At 36.8% G+C, this 25,615-nt stretch overlaps 1 protein-coding gene across 1 annotated transcript in view; it reads right to left on the reverse strand.

The window, feature by feature from the left end:
- LOC127512990 (astrotactin-2-like) overlaps positions 1–25,615 on the reverse strand; it is a 423,953-nt gene that overhangs the window by 23,591 nt on the left and 374,747 nt on the right. The window contains exons 18-19 of the mRNA XM_051894406.1: positions 22,577–22,710; positions 21,186–21,334 (exon numbers count right to left, since the gene is read on the reverse strand). Coding sequence (XP_051750366.1) covers positions 21,186–21,334; positions 22,577–22,710 — 283 coding nt within the window. The remainder of the gene's footprint in view (positions 1–21,185; positions 21,335–22,576; positions 22,711–25,615) is intronic.

Genomic DNA, 25,615 nt, shown 5'->3' on the forward strand with positions numbered 1-25,615 from the left:
TGGGACAACATTCCTATTCCTAAACTTGAGCAACTTGTCTCCTCAGTCCCCAGACGTTTGCAGACTGTTATAAAAAGAAGAGGGGATGCCACACAGTGGTAAACATGGCCTTGTCCCAACTTTTTTGAGATGTGTTGATGCCATGAAATTTAAAATCAACTTATTTTTCCCTTAAAATGATACATTTTCTCAGTTTAAACATTTGATATGTCATCTATGTTGTATTCTGAATAAAATATTGAATTTTGAAACTTCCACATCATTGCATTCCTTTTTTATTCACAATTTGTACAGTGTCCCAACTTTTTTGGAATCGGGTTTGTGTATATATATATATATATATATATATATATATATATATATATATTTTGCTTTTAAATATATTTTATTTCAGTTAATGTTTATTTATTTTAAGTAATGAATTTTTGTTTTATGGTTTTATTTCATTCTTCCCTGCCAACCACCACCAGAATTTTTGATAATTTTCACAAAACTTTCATGGCCGAATATTTTGTTGTATTGATATCTGAACATGCAAGATATCATAAGAAGAAACAGAGCCTTTGCTTTTAAACAAAAACAACAAGAACAAAACGTTTTATTCTAGCTTCACGCATTCTTTTTTTCTTTTTCTTTTATCAACACTTATATGTGGGTACGTTTTTTTTATTTATTTTTTTTTAAAGCAACATTTTGTAACATAAAATCTGAGAAAATCACACTTTTTTGTTAAAGACTACAATGTGCATACGCAATGCTTTATCGCTTGTTTCTGCTTCTTATTTCCTGTGTTTTGATCCGGAGATTCTGTACTCTTTCAGATGTGTAATAGCGCCCCCTACCATATAACAGTGAAAACATGGAAAGCCAGAAAATTCTGTCAATGGCAGACCCTAATGCATTTTATTATTTATTTTTTTTAGTGCATAACAGTGTTATTTTAGTGTCATTAATACACTATTATAGGTTTTTGTTAATATTTAGATCCCCCCTCCCTCCATTTTTACTTTAATTTTAGATTGTTTTATTTTATTTATTTATTTATTTTTTATTATTTATTTATTTATTTTTGTGTGTGACTATTTTAACAATGTTTTTTATTACTTTTCTGGACCTTGAATGTGGTAATTCTGTTGCTTTCAATGGAGGATAAAAAAAAAAAAAACCTCTCGGATTTCATCAAAAATATCTTTATTTGTGTTCTGAAGATGAACAAAGGTCTTATGGGTGTGGAACGACATGAGGGAGAGAAATTAATGACAGAATTTTCATTTATGGGTGAACTAACCCTTTAACTCTTTCCCTGCCAGCATTTTCTTCTTTTTCTTTTTGCCAGCCACTGCCAGAATTTTTGATAATTTTCACAAAACTTTCATGGCGCCCAGAATATTTTGTTGTATTGATATTTAAACATGCAATATAATACTTATAAGTTTTTTTGTTTTGTTTTTGTTTTTATTTAAGCAACATTTTGTTACAAAAACCTGAGAAAATCATGTTTTTTGTTAAATGTGCATAAGCAATGCTTGTTTCTGCTTCTGTGTTTTGATTGGGAGATTCTCTACTCTTCAGGAAGATGCGTAATAGCACCCCCTACTGTATAACACAGAAAATTCTGTCAATGGCGGAGAAAGAGTTAATGATGATAACACATGCAAAACTCACCGCCATGACGCTAGAGTGTTGCTATGTGATTGCTAAGGTTCTTCTAGGGTGTTCTGGGTTGTTGCTTGCATATCATAAACTGATTAAAGATTAATGGGTTCGAGGTTCAAAAGCAAACGTGAGATAAAACACATTTGCTGAAGCTCCCAAGCAGTTTTAGCTTCCGAGCGCTTCACATCACGAGTGCAACGCTGTATCAGGCGAGCGACCGAGCAAGTTTACTATTTCAGAAAAGCCACACATATGGAGCCGATTATGTGATGCAAACATTAAAATATATTACTTTACAAATCATGCACTTTGATAAAGGTGTTTTGAGCTCATAACATAGTATTGTGCATGAAAACAAGTCTTTATTAATCGATAATCTGCCACTGTAATCATGATTAGTGTGAAAAGGAACAAAAGTTGTTGGTGTTTTACTGCCTCTAGTGTTCATTTCTCCTGGAATCTGCAGTGAATATTTGTATAGGTACAGTTTTTGTAGAAATGTATGCATATTTCCAGTGATTATTCAATGAGTAAGAAACTGCAATTATCAACATGGTTTTAGCCAACAATGTAATTTGTCTAAGAGATATCCAAACTGGAATAGCTGCAGATCAGGAAATATCTCTGGAAAGATTGGCACGATAGCTGTCAGCATTGCCACCACTTTAACACAACAGAATATGAACAAAAGTGTACAGTGTTGCACTACATAATTTCTGTTACAGTATATGATGGCCGACATTAGCGCATCTTTGCTGATGAGGCTGGATTTTAGAGTAATGAACTTCATGCCAGCAAAGACACATCTGAACTTCTGATGGGATCGTTTACAGGTCTTTGTGTGCTCCACATACAGTATGAGCATCTTTCTCTCTGTATTCATAGCCAAACCGATACCCCAGCTGTGCTAGACTACAGCCTGGCAGGACAGACATTACCTCAGCTAACCCCTATTGGTTAACACACTCTCCTTGCCAGGGGTTCTGCAGGCAGGAACACCATGTCCATGCTAGCCGTCTGCTTTCATTCATTAGAGCAAAGGAGGCAAAACTTTATCACCAGGCTGCGAGAACTGCGAGTACACTGCTACACATGCTATATCTGAAGTGTCTGTATGAATCAGTGCTGTGTCAGCCACAGCTGCTTGGAGTGTGTTAGCACTGAAAATCACAAGGAGACAGAGAGAGGAAAAAAAAAGTTTTAGATAAACTAGTGAAGGAATCACAGCGGTTGCATCAAGCAAATCAGGTCTGAGGTTAATGAACATCCTTTGTCGATTCAGAATCAAGTCTACAAGAAGGCATAAATTGCGAAGTGACTGCATGTTACAGCAACAGACACAATCAGAAGAGATGTATAAGGACGCATTATTGAAAATATTGTCGCTGAAGTCTTGTGTATCTCCGTATTTCGTCTTTTTTTTCGTAAATCATTACCCTTTACGTCTGTCTGTGGGTTTTGCAAATATTTAACCAATGAAAAGTATTAAAACTAAACCTCGTAACTCTATTGGATCCTCAAACTGTCAGTCAAACCTCATAACTCCGCCCACCTCTATCATGCTTCATGCAGTTTGGCGCAGTTTTGCTTGTTTGCAATGCAATGGTAAATAAAGAACTGGTTGTTTGAATAAGGTGAATGATGAATGTTTTCCATTTTCTGAAAAGTAACGTTTTTGGAGGTTTACGCCCGACTGGGAAGATGTGGTCTTCTATCTCACAATTCTTTTCTCAAAATTCTGAGTTTATATCTCACAATTTTAAGTGAACATCTTGCAATTCATTCTTTATTTTTTGGTCAGAACTCAGAACTTATATCTCACAATTTTGAGTTTTTTTCTTCTCAGAACTGAACATTTATAACACAATTCTGACTATATTTTTTTTTTTTTGCACATCCAAGTTTATATTTTGAAATTTAGAGTTAACGTCTCATATTTCAGACTTTTCTTCTCAGTTTATATCTTCACAATACAGAAAGTTACAATGTTCCCAATACAGTACGTTTTTTTTTTTTTTTTTTTTTTTTTTTTATCTCACAATTTTGATTCGTGTTTTCAATATCACTCGGTGAAACGTCTAGACTTGAGTTGCAACTCATTCAGTTTACAACTGGCTCTATGGAAATCACTGAAGATATACAGTATGATGTGTAGACTTTGTAAATAACATTTATGTTTGTCTAAAAGTAATACACACAGATTATTACAGACATAACTCAGAAAACAAAGTTCTATAATTCTAATGTTGCATAAACCCAACCAATCATATTACAGCTTGCCTGTTTGAATGCAAAACGTTTGATTGACAGTCCATCCGCATACCATCTCAGGCTGCGACTACTAAAAAAATGTACTTTATAAGTGCTTAACGTGTTTATAAAAGGGACAATATTTGCACAGGACAAAATAATAGCTGTATTTACACAAATTATCCTGTTCAATGATAGTCTTGCTATCCGATCTAACTAGGAGTCGCCTCTTGAGAATCAATGACAGTTCGTAGTCTTTTGTCATAGATTGTTGGCACTCTGGTCTTGACAAAAAGTTTTAGAAAAATAAATTCTTTGGTTGTTTTGCATTCACTAGACATTTGAGTTCTCAACCACAGTAGGATCCACCCAACTGAGGGACTCATAAGTGTGTGACAAGCAGTCATTGATGCTCAACACATGCTATTATGAAGCAAGGGCATTACACTTTCTGAGAGCATTGCATTTTCAGTATTACTTAAAAAAAAAAAAAACTACTCTTATTTCTACTCTGTGTCAAAAGAATTGCGAGTCTTGAGGGTAGGAATGTGATTTATCCTAAACATTTGACTCAAGACTCTTTCAGTTGAGGAATTACAGTTTGACAGTTTTCCTGGGTGTATCCTAACAAAACAATGATTGCAACATAGGTTATACACGCTTTGTGTATTTCACACTGTAAAAAGTGTAATGGCAGTGCCAACCTCAGTCAGTTTGGATTTAAAAAAGATGGAGGTGGTTTGAACAGAAATTACAGCATGTGAGGTCTCTCCGAGGCATCAGAGTTTGCGCGGGAGTACCTGCGATCTTCCCAGGATTCTGTTAGGTGCCTGGTACCTATCAGACCGGTCTGTCGATATAAACAGGAACCGCGAACAGCCGGTTGAGATTAGCGGAGACATTCTATTACTGGAGAAACGTATTGCGTGATGTTGAGTTAACACAGCGATTAAAACCTTGTCGCAGATGTTAGGTGACCTCTTGCTCGAGAAAGCAGGGAGGAAGCAAATCATGCTGAACTGAAGGAGAGAGGCTGGGACTAAGCATTTTTCTCATTTATCCGCTCCAGCTCATGATGGGAGTTATTCAAGTAATTTAAGGCATCTCATGCATCTTCCTCCTGCTGTTTTGCAGAGTTATCTGTGCCACCATAATGCTCTGCCATGTCAGCTCATGAGAACTATTTTACAAAGTGGGGGTTTTGTATGAATTTCTACAAAGTAAAACATACACTGTAAAACTCAGAACATTTTAGGAAACACATTACCCCAACACATTTGAGTAAACTAACTTTTTTTTTTTTTTTAAAGTTAGTAGAACTTAAAATTGACGCAATCTGACGCAACTCAATCATATTAAGTTCAGCTTACTACAATCAAATTTTGAGTTCACACAACTTTTTTTTCTATTAAGTACAATGAACTTTCATTATTATTTGAGTGAAACAAACTTATTTCCGTTAATTAATTTCACTGCTCGGTTTTACAGTGTGCGAAATTGTAAAACTTTTTAGAAAAAGCTAAAACATGAAGCTCCACCCCTAAATCTAATCATCAGGCTTAGGGAGATTGTACGAAAACCTATATTTATGAATTCATATGAATTAATCACCAATTCGCCAAAGTGTAAAATAGATACAGATTTCTGCATGACTGTGTTGGCCATGCCATGTAAGCCTCCAATCTAATAAAAGTAAAAACCAAAACTGCATTCATAATTGTGTGGTTCAGTGCCAAGGAAGAACTTCATAATTCTGGAGGACAAGCTAAAATTCACTTTTCTATTCGGTTGAATGGCTATAGAGCAAACACAATTCCAGATAAAACACTAGTGAGGACACTTGCATCAAAGTGGATATGACTCCCTCATATGTTTCTGTAACAACCAAAACAAAGCACAGGTCGTTTGTTCTCAACGATGCCGCTACAGAGTCCAGGCCTTTCTTTCATCTCCTGAAGCAATGTTCTCTGTCTCATTAATGTCCACAGACATTTGCTGGTTTTACGCTCACTTGAGATCAGTGCAAGTTCAGAAGAGTCCAAAAGGTCAATGGAAATAACAGATATGCAATGGAAACGACAGATATTTCTTATATTATCATTAAAAAATATATATATTCCACATACTTTAGGTTATGTGATACATTAAACCAGGGGTTGGCAACCTATGGCACAATCACCTACACGTGACAATAGCTTAAGAGGTGTATGAATTTATTTTAAATAAAGTCACTCAAACTTGCATATGGATGTACATTTTGAGGTAGTCATTCCTTATAGTCATACATCCTGTTTTATTAAGTTAGGTGCTATAAAATACAAGGGCTGCCCCCTAATTGGTGACTAAACGTTAGTCGACCAAGATTTTATTAGTCAGTTAGTCGCAGAAAAAATAAACTCCACAGGAAGTGGCAAAATCACGCAGTCCGTGACGGACAGATCGTTAACGGCGGGTCCTTGTGGTAATTGCATTATATCGGGCAGGAAATCCAAACGTTCATCCATTGACCTCAAATATGGGTTATCGTTTGAAACATGTAAGTAGTTGCAACTTTACATGGCTGCTCGTTTTAACGTTAACCTAGATAAATGTGCACTATTATATGTCCAAGTGTTCGTGCGGAGCGCGGAAGCTGAAGTATAGCACGCTTTACTGCATGACATGGAGGTGCCGGCGCGATCACTTGCATTTTTTCAACTTAAAATACTCCGTCATTTTTTGTCATACAGATAAGAGTAATACATCATTCAAAACTAAGGTTCTACTTGTATTTGTGTAAACTCACAATAACAACAAAATGTGCTTTCTGCCGTCTCAGTCTCCCTGAACAGCAGCGCGTCACAAAAATGAACCGAAACTCAGCGTATACTTGCCTCACAGACATGAGAAATATATCTATAGAAAGCTTGAAACATCTACTTTTAAACGAACCAATTCCAATCGAAAACAAATACTCTCTGATTATGTAAAGTTATGTAAAGTTGCATTTTTTTCTCGTTACCGCAGAGATGACGAGTCAGCATCGTCAACCAAATCTTTGCTGTCGACACTGACTCAGAAAACACTTATTAATAAACAATTAAAATATTATTTTATAATAATAAACTTATATAAACTTGCTATTTTTTCCAACATATTCATAATCATTAATTTTGCCAGTGCTTTACGGCAAGCTTTATGCATGTGCTTGAGTTTTTCATTTTTTCAGATATTACTCCACAACCTCTACAGGGGCTGCACTGCAGATCTCCCATAAATCATTGTTTTGAACATACACATTATGCTACTGCCACAAAAATACAGCGTTTTACAATTAGAGTTGTCCGCTATACTCTTGCTAAACTATCTCTACCTCAGCTCAACCTGGACAACTCATTTGCTTTTGATAGGAACATCAGAAGGTTTGTGTTATGATGTCAAACGTCTGCAGGGTATGTGTTATTTAAAGAAAGCTTTGTATTAATATATTGGGCAGATTAGTTTCGTTGAATAATCTGTATGAATATACAGAACATGTACTGTATGCATGCATAATGCAATTAATAAATAATTCAAATGCATATACAAATGTTTACTGTATGCATAATATAATTAATAAATAATTAATATGCATTTACAAATATGTATTTACTGTATGCATAATGCAAATTAAGTATATGGACTGAAGAAAAACTTATTTACTTTTGATGATAATTTTATTTATCAGTCAATTAAATCTAAATATAAATACATGTAAGATGATTAATACAGGTATTGAACGAGTATAACACATTAAACCACACAATACCAGGTTCATTTTCGATTATTTAGGAACAGTATTTTTGAATGCAATGTGAATAACTTTACGGTGCATTACATACAGGTTTCAAGTAAAGTATGATCTTTTTTTTGTGTGTGTGTGTGTGTTTGCATACTGTACAATCAACAGTCTATTAAACTACATATCTGAAAAGGTAAAACAGAGCTGGAGTTTCTGACATTAGTCGTCCTGCTAATTAGAGACGAGTCTGACAAAGTCAAAAAAGTACATGATGGCCTTTTTATGTCCAAGAGACTGTGATATATAAAGAGAGAGAGGGAGAGAGACTGATCACAGCTCTGCATTTTAAAAGGCCATTTGCTAATCTGACATCACTATGTCTATTCAATTTATTAGCAGAGACACAGTCCCTGTAATGGCCCTAACCACGATATTTGAGCCAGTGTGCTTGATACAGAAGCATTGATTAAACTCTCCCTGGAGAAGAATGAGAGGAAACCTTGAAAATAAATGTGATGGCCTACTTCATCCTTGAGAACAGAAGAGAGTCGAACCATGCACAGCAACACAAACGTTAAATGTTGGCAGCAGGGTAATAACAGAGTACAGAAAAATAATGTAACTTGATGCATTTGCCAGTATATTTCTGTAATAATTTCTGTAATTTCTGTATCATGAATACAAATTAATTCAGGTATTACGTCACAAAACATATTTTAAAATAATTTGAAATATCTTTATATCTTGAAGAACTGGTTAAAAAAAAAAAAAATGATTGGATGGTTGTAGTTTGCTATCTGACGTGAATGACAGGCTGTCCTGCCCTTATAGAAAAAATGTGTTAATTTTTTTATATATTTCAAACTGTAATCAGAAAATAGAATGTTTAATTTGATTGATTTAGCCTAGGCCACACCCCCACACTTTGGGAAGCTCTGCTCTGGCAAAAAAAAAACTTCACATAACTAGATAACGAGGGAAAGTTCCATGTCGTTATGTGGCTTAATTTGGTCCGATTGTCTTTGCCCTTTAGAAACCTTGCACTTTTAGACTTAAATGCCAGACGAGCTAATTGGCATCACATGATCTGTCATAATGTTGTGGCAGCAGCTCTCCTGCACTCAACCACCAATCACAGTGACTTTGTTTGACATCAAACTAGACAAAAACAAGCTTTGCTTGCGTAACAGACGAAATGACAAAAAGAATGCGTTTTGGCATCATTGCACCAGTGTTATTTTAGTATCATTTGGGATAGTATTATATATATTTTTTATCGCTAATTTGAATTATTTTTTAAATTTTTAAATGATCTATTTTCATTTAAAATGTACCTGTAATCGTTTTGTTGTGTGTGTTTTGTCATTTGTATGTCTTTAATAGGTTGTTTGCACATGACGTCATAGCTGCACGTGACATGCGGCTGGAGGGCAAGGACTGATTTTTCTATACAGGAATCCTATCACAAACTCAAAATTCCTATGTTTTGTGTCGTTTATGGTTGCTCAAATATATCAAACCGAGAAACCACAATGAGCTTTTATTGTTTACGTAACTTATATCGTTTTTTAACTTTAAAAGTCTCATCTTTTATAGCGTTCACTTTCCCATATGACCACGGAGAAGAATCGAAGGGCATTCAGCGGACAGACACCCTTTTTTTACAGTCTATGACAGACACCGACACACTGTATTTTTTATTTTTGTTTGTGTATTTATTTCAACAAATGACAACCAAAATCAAACCCATAGAAGCTCGTGAACAGGTGTGAAGTGGCTGCGTGTAAGTTATACTCATTCACAAGCCGAGTGAGAGTCATACTCACAAATGTAATGTTAATTATTAAACCAAACAAAATACAACACTTTCAAAAACACTCAGCTATGTGATTATTTTATTGAGTGATAGGGAGTGGGTTCAATCAGTGACATTATTAGATTTGCTATATGGCGTCTCCCCGTCTCCTCCTCAACCTGCTTCCCTTAGTGTTTTTACACGTAGAAAAGGCGAAAATTGTATTACACCGTCCAGTTTTTTCCCCTGAACGATGATGTGAGCTCCTGTTGCAATTCTCGATTCAGCATAAATGACCTACAATGGCGACATTTTTCACAATCACGACAGAAAATCAAAACACTGCCCTAAAGTCACTAGCAGAAAGACGGCGCAATATAAACAAACCAGACTAGAACTGAACACGGCGTGAGGGCATCTTCACATTCTCTGTATCTACCTCCTCGATGGCAGTCAAGTCTTTCTATTCAGTAGAAAAATCACTCCTCTTCATAACAGAAGGATCACGTCCAAAATATGTTGTGATTTTTTGTTTATACCTTTCTAAACCAGCACAGTACGGACTTTTCTCCATCTCTTCCATTCTAATTTTCACTGCTTGCCCTCCACATTAATTTCGCGCGTCACCAGAACCATGTGATTGCAAACAACCGATATAGACCAATTTGGAGCAGACGTCACAATTATGTCGCTTGCAGCTGCGCGCGCATAGTCGTGGCAGAAAAATAGCAGTAACAAGTGGAGGAAAAATGGGCAAAATCCACAAAATAAGAGAAAAAAAATGTTTTGTTGTGCCTTTGGATTTTAGAATCGCAATGCAAAAAAAAAAAAAAAAATCATTTTGATTGAAAAATGTCATCGAAGACGCTCTTTAAAGCTGAACGCAGATGTTTATGTTGCAAGTCACAGACTGGACTGATGAAACCTGCGATGAATAATCTACTATTAAAACATGAATTTGTAAGTAAGTTTACATAATGTTCACATGCAGTTCATAGGAGACATACTGTACATAGCAGGAACAGGAAATAATATTTAAACCTATAGCATTTTACATAGCCTATAACATTTTTATCTCGTACAATTCTGACTTTTTTCTTGCATTTGTGTGTTTATATCTCCCAGTTCGGACTTTATAACTCGCAATTGTGAGTTTATATCACAATTCTGAGGGGGAAAAAGACAGAATTGCTAGATATAAACTTGCAATTCTGAGGAAAAAAGACTAATAATGAGATAGAATAGAATAATGAGTATATCTCACAATTCTGTTTTTCCTCGTACGAATTGTGGGATATAAACTCGGATTTGGACAAAACAAAAGTCAGAATTGTGCGATATAAACTCAAAATTACCTTTTTAAATTCTTTTACTCCATGGCTTACACAGACTACTGCTGCAGAACTGTCATTTTCTGCCACCAGGTAAAAAAAAACAACAACAAAAAACATCATTGCTGTTTGCAAACACAAAATAGGTCTATACAGTTTTTATTATTTCAGTTTAAGTTTTAGTTATTTTAGAACATCAACAAGTTATTTTATAGTTTTAGTTTTAGTTAACTATAATAACCCTGTGTTGCACCTACACTGTAAAAAAATATTTTTATGATTTGTTATAATATTTTTTTCTTTTGTCAAATCAACTTAGATAATTAATGTAGTTCAGCTAACATAATATTTTGAGTTTCTGTTGATTAAACCAATCAGCTTCATTGTATTAACTCAAATTTTTAATTTCAATGAACTCAAAATTTCAAGGCAACCAGGTAACATACTTTTTTTTAAGTTTTTTTTAAAATCTTTTTTACAGTGTACTGTAAGAATTGGTTATGACTGTGTAACTACATGGGTTTGCAGTTCATATATGTGCATTTCTGTTCATATGCATGACACTATCTAACTATCTGCACGAATGCTTTGCTACTTGTTAAAATGCATCAAAATGAATTCAGCCTCAACTCTGCATTAGTGTGAGTGTTTTGCGAGTATGTGTGTGTGTGTGTGTGTGCTGAATAAAGAAGCCAGACTTGGCTTGCTGCCTGTACTCCAATCTGCTGATGGCCCCACTCGTGACGCCAGGGGAAGCGGGAGCCATTTTTAGCGATGAGGTCATCCTTAATTAAGCAAACAAAGCAAGTCAGCTGAGGCTCTCCAATTCGTTATCTCTACTCATCCTGAAGGACACCCTTTTATCTCCTTTTAATTGAATCTTGCTTCAGACAAGCTGGCTTATCGACAAGCATCGGCACTCTGGGACAGAGCTCCGCTCAAAGCCGATGCCGGAATTGTTACGTAAACAAAAGGATAGCCCTCCACGGAGCACAGGCTCGACCCTCGACGAGGGAGACGGGGAGCGGGAGGTGTCGGACAGTGACGGATTCCCGATAAGAAACCTGCTGTGACGGGAGGCTGAAACGGAGATGAGAATCAAAGATCGAATGTCCTACAGCGCGCCGTCTGACAGCGGAGCTGTGAGATGACATCATTGGCATGTGGCGGCTGGTTCCCTCTCGCTCTCGCATTCGTACCTCTCCGCGTTTCCCCCCGCCCTCGCGTCTCATATCTCGCAGACTCCCATTATGTGTCCGTGGCGAGAAACAGTGAGAGATACTCACACTCTGACACCCTTCTCGTCGTTAATTAGCGGATTTGGAAGAAGCGTGCTTCTTCCAGGCTGCCAGTTGAACAGGAACGAAAGCTCGCCCAAATTAAGAAACTCAAACCAACATGTGTGGTCTTGCGACTGCGACGTCCCGCTGCCGTCGCCAGCCTATATGAGACAAGTGCGTTACGTCATGTGTCAGTATTCATCATGCATGTCATGCTCAGCGTCCTTCATATATCAGTGCTTTCAAAAGCAGCTGTTGGAAAGCATTGGAACTGGCAGAAACACTAATATAGAAATGATCACCAAAAGAACAGCCACTTAAAAACAATGCAAGACATTACAGTATCCTCCCCTAAAATCTGATTTCATTACAGAAATCAATTGTCTAAACAATCATTATCACAAACGAATCAGCAGTGAGATCAAACTGACTTCTCCCTGTTGAAAAAAACAGCATATGCTGGTTAGATATGTTTAGAAGCATGACAGCTGGTTTATGCTGGTCCTTAGCTGGTCATGAGCTGGTTTGAGCTGGTCAAGTGCTGGTCCTAAGCTGGTCCTAAGCAACTAGCTCCAGCTAAGGACCAGCATAAACCAGCTCAAACCAGCTGCCATGCTTCTAAACATACCTAAACCAGCATATGCTGGTTTTTTCAACAGGGCTGATGAAGAAATCTCAGTTTCAGAAGAGATCTCAATAATGTCTCACACTGAGCTCAGATTTGCCAAGATGCCAAAGTCTGCAACCAAAAGTCCAACATCTCAATATGAACTCAAACGAAGCTATGCCAAACATAGATCATGTTATAGTTCTTCACTTTTACTGTATTTCAAAGAGCATCTCATTTGTTTTCTATTTGCATTCATCCAATGAAGGAACTGAGATCTTCAATAAGGCCCTGTTTCCACCTGGTATTATGATGCATTTTGGTCAACCGGATCACAAGTGGACGACGTCAAATACAGGAGTAAATGGGGTCTAAGATGTTTTGAGCTTGTCCAGTTTCGACCACTTCCAGAGGGAGTTGAAAACGCATTCAAAAGGATTGCTTTCGTAGTGGAAACGCTCATGTAGTTGAATGTTTTCGAACAGCCACAAAAGACTGCCTACTCTCCGCCTACAGTTTCGGTTTCAACGCGGCCACCGGACTCGATCGCAGCCACTCTAGTCAATGCTTGTGTTTGCATCAGCTAAGACAAGCTGGCTTGGCAGCAAGTCTATTTTTGATGGATGCCGCGTCCAAGCCACACAGTTCAAATACAAATTAAAGTCAAAATAATCACCCTGTGTAGACTCCCACTCATGTTTCACATCACTAGGAGGTCAGAAGTTGACGACAAGAGATTCGAAGGTGAAAAACTTGAAAATCTTTTATCCCTGGACTTTTAAGTGTATTAGCTTCATCTGTAGGTTACAGAAAAACAAAGAAGGGCATAGCAATAAACACAATTAAACCGGACAAAATATAACAATTTAGCCATTAACAACAAAAAAATCAAGGAAAGCAATGTCGGACAGGCAAATCTTGTGGTCTCGTGAATCCAGCTGCTCCTGGTATGAGTTGACACCGCGTAGAGGACGGAACAAAACCTCGCCAGAGCCGTAACGCGTGTCAGACGTGAGCAGTATTGAGCAGTAATCAAAAGTGTGACGTCATATGTCAGTATACATAATGCATGTCTCACAAATGCTGCATGTGCTTCATATATCAAAAGCAGCTGATGTAAATCATTGGAACTGGTGAGCAGAAACACTAAATCAACAAGCAAATAAAGCAACGATCGCCAAAAGATCAGCCACTATGCAAGACATTGTAGTATCCTTGGTTACACTTTATTTTGATGGTCCACTTTAGACATTCTACTAACTATAAGTAACTTTGCAACTTCATGTCAACTAACTCTCATTAGAGTATTAGTAGACTGTTAGGTTAGGGTTCGGGTTACTTATAGTCAGTAGAATGTCTGTTGGGGAGCATCAAAATAAAGCGTTAGCAGATCTACTAATCGTCTCCCTTATAGATTCATAATAGATCTAAATGTCTCAAACTGCGCTCAGACATGCCAACATACCTGCAATCAACAGAGATCTCAATATAAACTCAAAAATTTCTGCAAAAAAGCAAGTGCTGAGCAATGAAATTTTAGAAAAGCAAAGCAAATGTATATGCTGAATTCGGTTATCGCCCACCGTGTATGAAAGCTTCTGGAAACTTGTAAAGCTGTTCAAACGGGCAAACCAATGAAGGAATCACATGAGAGAGACAAATGTCAGCTGCCAAGCAGGTCACGTCCGTTTATGTTGGATCCATTTCCAAAATGTGATTTTGAAAAGGGACTATGGTTTGGCTTTTCGAAATCACCATTATATTTGACAAGGTCAGAGCTAATAGCAATATCCATGAGACATCTCACTTGGTTCCTCCTTCACCGTGCCAGTGAGTTTGCAGTGCTTCAGCAAACGTATGCCATCTAGAGGCTTTAAACGAATCTTTCAATGTGGCAAGAGGTTGAAAAGAGTTAACATTTTTTTTTTTGTCTTGCGCTATTCCAATCACAGTGTTAACTGAGGAAAAAGTCCTGTTCATCTGGCATTTTCTTTGGACTGTCAGATGAGTGATCTATTCAACACATTTACACTTTATTCACATTTCTACACAATAAAACCTGTTTTTGGCAATGGTGGAATTTTCTGCAAATTTGAAAACACTGCTTAAACCATGAGAAAAGTTTCATGATAGGCATTCTGAAGCTCACATTTTCCATGTGAAGATGTTGGGTACATGCTTTGCCACTTTTTTTTTTCTCTTTTTTTTTCTTTTTTAATTATATGACCTGAGAAGTGATTTATTACAAGACAAAATTCCTTGTATTTGAGATGACATTTTACCACATTCATACCTCCTACATCCTGGAGAGTGTCCTTACTCATTCATTAGTATTAGTATTATGTCAATCTGTTGCCGTTGCACTGCGACTTTGAGCGCAGGAAATATGTGGTGTTTTTTCCTCCCTTAATGGTGTACTAAATAGTTGATTTTGGCTTGTCTGATGTTTTGACTGTGTTCATGATGGATTCATTCTGACGTTCAGGACAGCTAGTTTTCCTTGCATTACTTGCAACTCCAAAAAGCGTGTTACCAGCAAGCTTTGAGAACAAAAATAAACACTGACAGTTTCCCTGCAACAGCTAAACAAAAAGAACCATCAAAAACAATTTACCAGACAACTTTGGTGCCTGAAAATGAGGGACTGTGCAAGAATCAAGTCACGGACAGCGCTGGGTTGATTACTTACAGATTGTAGCCAGTTACTGATTCCAAATTACATAACAAAAATTGTACTTAGTAATATAATCTGTATTCTGACTACTTTTTGATTACTTTTGACCTAACTCGTTTATCGCATTGATTTGAATAGGCCAATCTTTTACCATATTGAAATAAAAATACAAAGAGAAAGAAAATATATAACTATCAAAATAAAATGTTTACTAAAAAAGATTAAAACACATATTTGTTTACTTGCATGTCATGCGTGACCATTAACTGATATCAGAGAACCATTTGTGACCCTGGACCACAGAACGGGTCAAAATGATCGATTTTTCTTTTATGCCAAAAATTAATAGGATATTAGGTAAAGATCATGTTCCATGAAGATATTTTGTAAATTTCCTACCGTAAATATATCAAAAATGTATTTTTGTGAGTGGATATGCATTGCTAAGGACTTCATCTGGACAACTTTAAAGGCGATTTTCTCAATATTTTGATTTTTTTTGCAAATTTCAAATAGTTGTATCTCAACCAAATATTGTCCTATCCTAACAATGGAAAACAATGGAAAGCTTATTTATTCAGCTTTCAGATGATATATAAATCTCAATTTCAAACAATTGACCCTTATGACTGGTTTTGTGGTCCAGGGTCACATTGTATTATTATTATTGACTTAATTTTATTATTGACCTAACTTATTAACTTAAAATCTAAGGGCTTACTTACAAGTAAATATATTAGGGCAAAGAGGTTCAGCTGACAAAAAAAGTTGGGGAATCTCAAATTTGCATTGAATGTAAATATGAAATGATGTGAATTTGTACATTTTAATGTGTTTGAAAGACAGTAAAACATGGTTAAATGACTCACTGATATTTGATATTTTAAATAATAATTAATGTGTTCGTCAGGAGCTGATGTTGAGAAAACACTTGTTAAAAGTGAAATATTTGTGTAAATCCAGTGATCAAATGCTGTTTTGATCAGTTTTCAGTGACAGTCACATGACTAGTGGCTAGTCTGTGTGTGCAAATCTACAAACCTGGAAAAACTTTTGTATATAAGCAGTAGGCATTTTTTAGAAAGGAAAATTGAAAATATAGCAAAGAAATAAAATCAATTGCCATTGTGACATGATTACAATAACATGTAATCAATAGAAAAGTAACTGTAGTCCGATTACAAGTATTTGTCTAATTACAAGTACTTAATGTTTGGAATCCAGATTACATGTAATCAATGACTACCCAGCATTGGTCACGGATCAGTATGACTTTAATTTCAAGGTAACACTCAGTCCCTCCTTCTCCTCTAGCCTCCATTTTTTCAATTCAAAGAAAAAGTGTTGAAGTAGAGACAGTAAAAGTACAAAAAGCGAGTCTGGTCTTGCCTGAACCCATTATAATTGGCTTGCGGTGTCGAACGCATAAACCCTTCCTCGTCCTGCTGTGTGAATATGTGTCAGACGGGCTCAGGATGTTAAGCTAATGGTAACGCGTGGTGACACATTGTTGCCGAGAATCTGATTTTATGTGTACAAAATTGTGAGGCAAACAGCATGTAATAAAGTTGTTTATAGATGGCAAGACAAGAACATTCTGGCTTCCCAGCATTGGTCAGCACAAAGCTAAACATTTTATTTAGTTTAATTAGTAAATGCAAAACATATTTGTGGGCAGTGAGTCAATTGCCTTAGGTGAACACAGTGGTTGGTTGTGAAATTTTTTTATATCACGACATGTGTTCGTCTATGGAGCCGAAGAGAGCAGGGGGTTGTTTGGCTGAAATATTATTTTTGTCTTCATTTTTTAAGTGAACTATACAGTCCTTGTGGTCAAAACATACCGTAAATATTACAGTCTTAGCGTCCGTCTGAGAACGCGTTCGGTCCTGTACTGATTGTTCACTGCAGATCGGAACTTGGCTAAAGTCATGAAACTCGAGTGAAATGTTTACGCTGCAAATTACCATTTAACTCTTTGGGAAACTTTGAGAAAGTTAGTCTGGCATCTTTGAACAGATAAATAAAAAATAAAAAAAAGTTGGCAGATATGTAATAATTCTATTTTACATGAAGAAAATTAAGCCTTATTTAGGAATGTTAATTCTTTGCATTATGACATTATTTATCATTCGACAAGAGGCTGAAAAATAAGAGGGTTTCCTTTTGACATCCTCCCAAAGGGAAAGTGATTTCAGAGGGAAAGTGAGTTTTTTTCCATTGGAAAACCATGCACAACAACACCAGAAATGTGCATGAAGAAAGTTGACTTTAATATTTGTTTAGCTATCAAATATTCTGTCCTTGTTATACCACTTTCTTTCCCCAAGCATCCTGTCTTAAACTGCAAAATTTCGTTCTTGAAGAATTCCATACTTCTAAATATCTGCCATTAGTCCACAAATCCTCTTATTTCATATCACAACAGTTGATCCCTTTGTTGTAAAACAAAGAGAGTATTTTTGTCTCAAATGATCCAAAAGCTGCTTGAATCTCAGAACCAAAAAGAGCCCCTGTTAGCATGTCTTTCACCTTAGATTACGGTCACCATCTGATGATAATCACGGGACAGAAAATAACCATGTTGTCATCACCAGGTTTTCTTTACACTAGAGCTTTTGGAGCGGTGCTTTCATAGTTTGGTTAATTTGGTGTGAAAGTGGTTCTCCAAGTCCACTAGTGTTCTGGGGTGTGTGGAAGCAAAAAATGTAGAAGTGAAACACCAAGTGCTCCGAGGCCAAATGACTGATTTGTGTGAGTTCACCGTCTCTATCTGCCATAAAGCTCAGAAACTGTGCACACATTCAAACATTGCCGCCTGAAGAAGCCTTACATCAGCTTTGATTGTGAAATGCCATTGGCTCTCATGTGTCTCGTGACCGATTGCATCATGCTAATGGGTAACGGATAATTTTAAACTATTAAAACCATAAGTTTCTCTCTGTTCCTCACATAATATGGCTTCAGACGAATGCAACACAAGCATTTGTTATACTTTTATGTTTCTTTGGTCAGTTTTGCAATAAATTACTGTGACAGCCTGTTACAGTACATGCTTTATACTGTTGGTAGGGTAGTGGTGAGGCTATCTATGAAAGCAAAAATATATATAAAAAATCAGTTCTACTTTTACAAATGCATGTAAACAATTATCCCCCGGTTTCACAGTCAAGGCTTAAGTCTAGTCCCAGACTAAAATGCATGTTTGAGCTGTTTTAACTGAAAGCATATCTATAACGCCCCTTTCACAAGATGTAATATAAGTCTCTGGTGTCTCCAGAATGTGTCTGTGAAGTTTCAGCTCAAAATACCCCACAGATCATTTATTATAGCTTGTCAAATTTGCCCCTATTTGGGTGTGAGCAAAAACACACCGTTTTTGTGTGTGTCCCTTTAAATGCAAATGAGCCGCTGCTCCCGCCCCCTTTCCAGAAGAGGGCGGAGCTTTAACAGCTCAACAACAACAAAGCTGGAGAATCTCACGCAGCCAAAATGAGGATTGTCAGTAACGGTGTTCAGCCTTACATTGTTCAAACCGGAGTCGACACTGATGGAGAGACTCAGGAAGAAGTTACAACTTTTAGATGTCTCTGAATGGTTAGTGGATAAATTTATGTAGTTGCTGTGGAGTTGATTCAACTCATCCACTAGCATGTGCCGTCATGTTAATCTTTTTGTGCAAAATCCATATGGACGCCCACTATACATAGCGTACCTGTTTGCCAAACAGAGTCATACACACCAGGCTAACGTTTATGATTGCTATCAAACGCTGTGAACGGTCTAATATTTTTTCCAAAATATCACTCGGACAGAAACGCTCCTTTTTTAGCAATCAAGCTTGTCAGTGTGAACTCTAAATAGTGTTCAGTGCTCATCTGTGCAGCCAACGACAGAACAGTTAGCATGCTTTGCTCCAACTTTTGTCATGCCGTTAGAACTGGTACACCGTTGACGCTTGTGAAAACAAAATGGCGGCGCCGTGGGTGGAGACATGCAGATTAAGGGGTGTCAATATTATAATAAGATCCCCTTCCTACATCACAAATGGAGTGAAATCTGAGCGGCCTGTTTTTTCACATGCTTGCAGAGAAAGGCTTACCAAAACAAAGTTACTGGGTTGCTCTTTTTCACGTTTTCTGTGTTGGTAGATGCACCTGGGACCCAATTATAGCACTTAAACATGGAAAAAGTCAGATTTTCATGATATGTCTACTTTAAAATATGTCAGTGTCATTGATTTGTCTCAAGATGCACACCAGTAATGTTCTTTTCTAAGGCACGTTTATAAAAGATACTAAATGTCCTAATTGAACTAAGGCCTAATCCTGGCTTAATCTAAGCTCTGTTTGTGAAACCAGGCCTATATGTCTTGATCTGATGCATTTCGATAGAGTAACACCTATAGGGGCAGGCATCTTAATAGTGATGCTAAAGGTGCTTGTCCATGCTTGGGTTTTTGACACCTTGCGAGTGGGAATGGGTTTGTAGGTAAACGTTTTGGACCACTGAAGGGTGTAATCCTGCAGTCAGTGTCCTGGTTGGATATAACGGATCCAGGTCTGTCGATCAGAATACAAGACGTCACACCATCTGCCAGTAGGCGTCTTCATCTCCTGCTTTCACTCATCAGCACTCTTCCGTCTGCTAGATTGATTGGCTGCAATGACTAAACCCTGGCCTGTTCAACCTGAACATTTTGTCTCTCGTCTTTTATTAGATTCCTGTCACCTGAGCTCTGACTCACAGGCTCTGACTCGGACAGATGGGTATAGGTCACTGCCAGTCACACAGGCTGTTAGTAACCCGTCTCCCTTCCCTCATCTTCATCTTCCTCTGGTCCTGTAACCCTGAAATCGTAGTGCTTAACAAGATTTGACCAGATCAACAAGACAATCAGTTATGTATTCAGACTCTGACCGCAGGCTACGAGAACAACATCATTGTAGAGCCCTGACTGAACTGCAATTTCCCAGCACTGGGAAATTAGATTTCTAAATTGATCACAGACATAAGAATGGTACATTCACATCTAAATTATTGGAAGCATCTCGTAAGATTGGACAAGGTCCATTAGTCCAAAAGTAGCAGTGAAAATTAAGGGTGGAAAGGTTGTCAGGTTGAGTAGAAAAACACACGATGCCAGGAAAGTAAAGGTATTATTCATCATATATTGATGTGCACTACCGGTCAAAAGCTTAAATTTTTGTTTGTGGAAACTGTGATACAGTACATTTTTAAATAAAAATAAAATAATACTAATTACTTATTAAATTATCAATACTTGTATTCAGCAAGGATGCATTAAATTAATCAAAAGTGAATGTAATGACATTTATAATGTTACAAACGTTCATTGAAGTTTCTATTAATCAACGAATCCTGAAAAAAAATGAATCACAGTTTCCACAAAAACTGTTTTCAACACTGATAATAATCATAAATGTTTCTTGAGCATCAAATCATCATATTATAATGATTTCTGAAGGATCATGTGACACTGAAGACTGGAGTAATGATGCTGAAAATTCAGCTTTGATCACTGAATATAAAATACATTTTAAAACATATTTATATAGAAAACAGGTATTTTAAATTGTAATAATATTTTACAATTTTTACTGTATTTTTTTGACCAAATATACTGTATGTAGCTTTGGCGAGCAGAAGAGACTTCTTTCAAAAACACTAAATTACTCCTAACTTTTGATCGGTAGTGTAATTCCCCTTGTACTTTGTGTTTCGCAGAATAAGAAGTTTTTGTATGTACAGTTGTGTGAAGCAGTCGTCCTTCTCTGTAAAATTGTTGATAAACCTGCGAGTGGCTCTTACCGGTGTAGATTTCTGCCTCTGACGGGTCCTCTACTCGCTTATGTTGAATGATGTAATCTGAAACCTTGTAGCCAATCAGAGGTTCCACATCGATCCATTCCAGCGCCACCATCGTACTGGAGGGTTCCAGGTGTGGAGCCAGTCTCAGTCTGTGAAAATGAAGAAACGCCAACATTGTGTGCATGCTTGGAGGATTTGACAAAATGGTTCAGTTCCAGAACCCATTGAGCTGCCTAAGTAGGCCGCATTTTAAGGCATCATAGATGTGCCTCTGGAGCAAAGGCTATTTTAAAAGGAAGGCAGGACACTTAAGACACCTTGGGGAATTCACTAAGAATGAATTGTGACCTTGCACAAGGTTTCTGCCCTTGATTCAGACACAAACATGCCCACAAAATCTGTGCTGAAAGTAAATAGTGTGAAGCAGTTTGGATCTTGCGGGCTGGTTTGTAAAATAAAATTAAAATAAATAAATAAATTAATTAATTAATAAATACATTAATTAATTAAATAAATATAAAATATAAAACATCAAATAAAATATAAAATATAAAATAATATATAAACTACAAAATATAAAATATAAAATAAAATTAAAATAAAATATAAAATAAAATAATATAAAATAAAATATAAAATAGAATAAAATAAAAAACAATATTTAAAATAAAATAAAATAAATACATAAAAAAAAAAAAAAAAAAACATGAAAGCGGATTGCCTGGATCACAAAATGCACTTAATTGCATTTTTCAGTAAACTACCTTTCAAAAGTTTGGGGATTTTTTTTTTTATATATACTTTTTTTTTTTTTTAAGGAAAGATGCATTTGATCAAAAGACACAGTAAATACATTTATAATGTTACAGACGATTTCTATTTGAAATAAATGCTGTACTTTCTACTAATCAAAGAATTGTGGAACAAAAAAAAGAAAATTCAGCTTTGATCACAGGAATAAATTACATTTTACTATATATTCACATAGAAAATAGCTATTTTAGATTGTAATAATATTTCACAATTTTTACTGTATTTTTGATCAAATAAATGCAGCCTTGGTGAGCAGAAGAGACTTCTTTCAAAAAATAGCTAACACTTTGCAATAAGTTAACATTATTTAATGCACTTACTAATGTTTACTAATGTATGTAACTGATCTAAACAAATGAAACCTTATTGTAAAGTTTCACCGAAAACAAACAAACTTTTGAACAGCAGTGTATATTTCATTATGTGACTCAGCATGTCATGAATTTGGCAGTGAAGACGAGGCATATTTGGCAGCATAATCTTTCCTGCTTTTTAAGCAGTCGAGGATGCCTTAACAGGTGCCACAAATCAAGTATTGAGTAAAGAGGCTTTCAGAACGCCGGGTCAGGGTTACTTACACCGGCCGCCGCAGGGGGCTGCAGTTGGGCAGCCCGTCTTTGCCAAGCGCAGTCAGGTCACAGCGGCACCAGTTCTCGATGACATCACCCTTCCCCGCACACCAGTATGAGCTCATCGTGGCACTTTTGAAGGCCTGCAAAATAAATGGCACAGGTGAGAGAAATGCAATTATCTCCATGAGAAAACGTCCTTCCGGCGCAGTCGATGAGTCACCTCGAGTCGCCAACAACACACTCTGAAAAGTGGTGTATCTCTGTGAAGTTATGCTGAGGGCTGAGGGCATCTCGGGGCGCTTTGTACAGACAAGAACCTGTCAAGATTTAATTGGAAACTGTACCAAAAAAGGTCAACCCACGTGTGAATGTCAAGAGACTCCATCTCAGGGGCAGTAATAAGACGAGCAAGGGCCAGAGAAGGAGGGACGGTAGGGTACGCAGGGAGATGAGAGGTCGTGACTCATTCTAAAGGACGTTTCATGGAAGTCTAGTTCAGTTTCAATCAGAGCACATGCCGCAGAATATGAAAATATTGGATCTTTTTCAGTCAAGTCAATCCTGAACAAAATCAATGTATTTGAACTGACAAAGTGAAAAAGTTATCTTAACTTTTGGGAAGCAAGTAAATCTACACTTTAAAAAATGCTGGGTTAAAAACGACCCAAGTTGGATTGAAAATGGACAAAACCCAGCGGTTGGGTTAAATGTTTGACCAGCGTGCTGGATAGTTTTATTTAACTCAATTATTGTTTAAAAATGACTATATGTCTGGGTTAAAATGAAGCCAAAATATGTTAGAAATTATAAAATCAGACACATAATTACTAGAGGAAACAATAATAATCAAAAGATGAACATTTATTAATAAGCAATTTAATAAATGTTTATTGTTAAATTATTATTCATTAAACTTATTAATAAATGTTAATTTCCAACATATTTTAGGTTCATTTTAAGCAAGAAATACAGTACTTTTTAAACAATAGTTGAGTTAAATAAAACTGTCCAGCAGGCTTGGCAAACATTTAACCCAACCTGCTGGGCTAAAACAACCCATTCGCTGGGTTACAAATAAAAGCTTCCAAAAGGGTGTTTTTTCAGTGATGTCACAGAAGAACCATTTTTGGTTCCCCCAAAAAGCTTTCAGTGAACACTTATTAAAGGGGACCTTTTATGCCCTTTTCACAAGATGTATTATAAGTCTCTGGTGTCCCCAGAATGTGTCTGTGAAGTTTCAGCTCAAAATACCCCACAGATCATTTATTAGAGCTTGTCAAATTTGCCCCTATTTGGGTGTGAGCAAAACCACGCCGTTTTTGTGTGTGTCCCTTTAAATGCAAATGAGCTGCTGCTCCCGCCCCCTTTCCAGAAGAGGGCGGAGCTTTAACAGCTCAACAACAACAAAGCTGGAGAATCTCACGCAGCCAAAATGAGGATTGTCAGTAACGGTGTTCAGCCTTACATTGTTCAAACCGGAGTCGACACTGATGGAGAGACTCAGGAAGAAGTTACAACTTTTAGAATGAAACTGGACGTTTCTGAATGGTTAGTGGATAAATTTATGTAGCTGCTGTGGAGTTGATTCAACTCATCCACTAGCATGTGCCGTCATGTTAATCTTTTTTTGTTGAATTGACCCTCGTTTGTGAAGCAGTCCGGCGTAAAATGACGGCATGACAACAACACTCTACTACAACAACTCTTTCTCTTCTCTAAAGCAGCCCAACATGGCCCCGCCCCCTTTGTTGCGTGTTCTCGGGGGCGGGGTTTATGTAAATTTTAGGGATTGTGATGTCACCAACCCGGGAAGAAGCTCGTTGTAGTCCCTACCAGCCATTTGTTGTAGTCCTTAAAAAGCGATTTCTGTAAAAGAAAATATCTCTCTTTGCATTGAACTTTGAGTGCCGTAACTTTGCAGATGTTGTTTATGATCAAACAGCAACATTACACACTAACTAAAGTTAAAAAAAGTGAAACCATAATCAACAACCCCTTTAAAAGAACCATTTACTTTAGAATTGATAAAGTTTGAATAATCTGATTAACCTTTTATACAATTGAAAGGTTCCATAAGCTGCCATAAATTCACCAGGATATTTTTTGCAGTGAACTGCAGTCAGAAAGTTGAGCCACTGAGAGCTCCAGCTCCTGCCGTACAGCAGACAGTGATGAGGAAGCCGCCCATCTCCCTGATAGCATCAGCAGGTTTCTGGCTGCCAGACCTCACCCCTTATTTACGCACAGGCAACTCTCTTTAAACGGCCTTGATGAATGAGACGTTATTACAGCGGCAGAGAGATGGAGGGGGAAGACTGCAATCCATTGCGCTATAATGACTTTCATGAGAGATGCCTGGCAGAGGCACAGAGTCGTGGAAGTCAAAACAGCGAGTGAATGGAGAGGTGTGAGAGGGTGTGTGGAATCACGGAAACAGTATTACGACACAGTTCTTTTTACTGGAAAGTCTACAAAAAATGGTTTATATATCCAATAACCATGTGATAAGGACTATTTTGGGATAATACACTGAAAAGTACTCTTTTATTTGGAATTTTATGGACATAAAAACACTCAAACCAGTTAAAATAATGGTAACACTTTACAATAAGGGTTATACTTTATTTCGATGGTCCACTTTAGACATTCTACTAACTATACTGTAAGTAACTACTTGTCAATTAACTCTCATTAGAGTATTAGTAGACTGTTAGGTTAGGGTTCGGGTTAGTAGAATAAGTTGACATGTAGTTGCAAAGTTACTTATCATTACTACACTCTAAAAAATGTTGGGTTAAAAACAACCCAAGTTGGGTTGAAAATAGACAAATCCAGCAGTTGGGTTTAATGTTTGCCCAACGTGCTAGACAGTTTTATTTAACCCAAATATTGTTTATAAATGACTGTATTGCTTGCTTAAAATGAACTCAAAGTATGTTGGAAATGAACATTTATTAATATGTTTAATAAATGAACATTTATGAAATTGCTTATTAATAAATGTTCACCTTTTGATTATTATTGTTTCCTCTAGTAATTATGTGT

This window comes from Ctenopharyngodon idella, chromosome 5 (assembly GCF_019924925.1).
Source record: "Ctenopharyngodon idella isolate HZGC_01 chromosome 5, HZGC01, whole genome shotgun sequence".
NCBI lineage: Eukaryota > Metazoa > Chordata > Actinopteri > Cypriniformes > Xenocyprididae > Ctenopharyngodon > Ctenopharyngodon idella.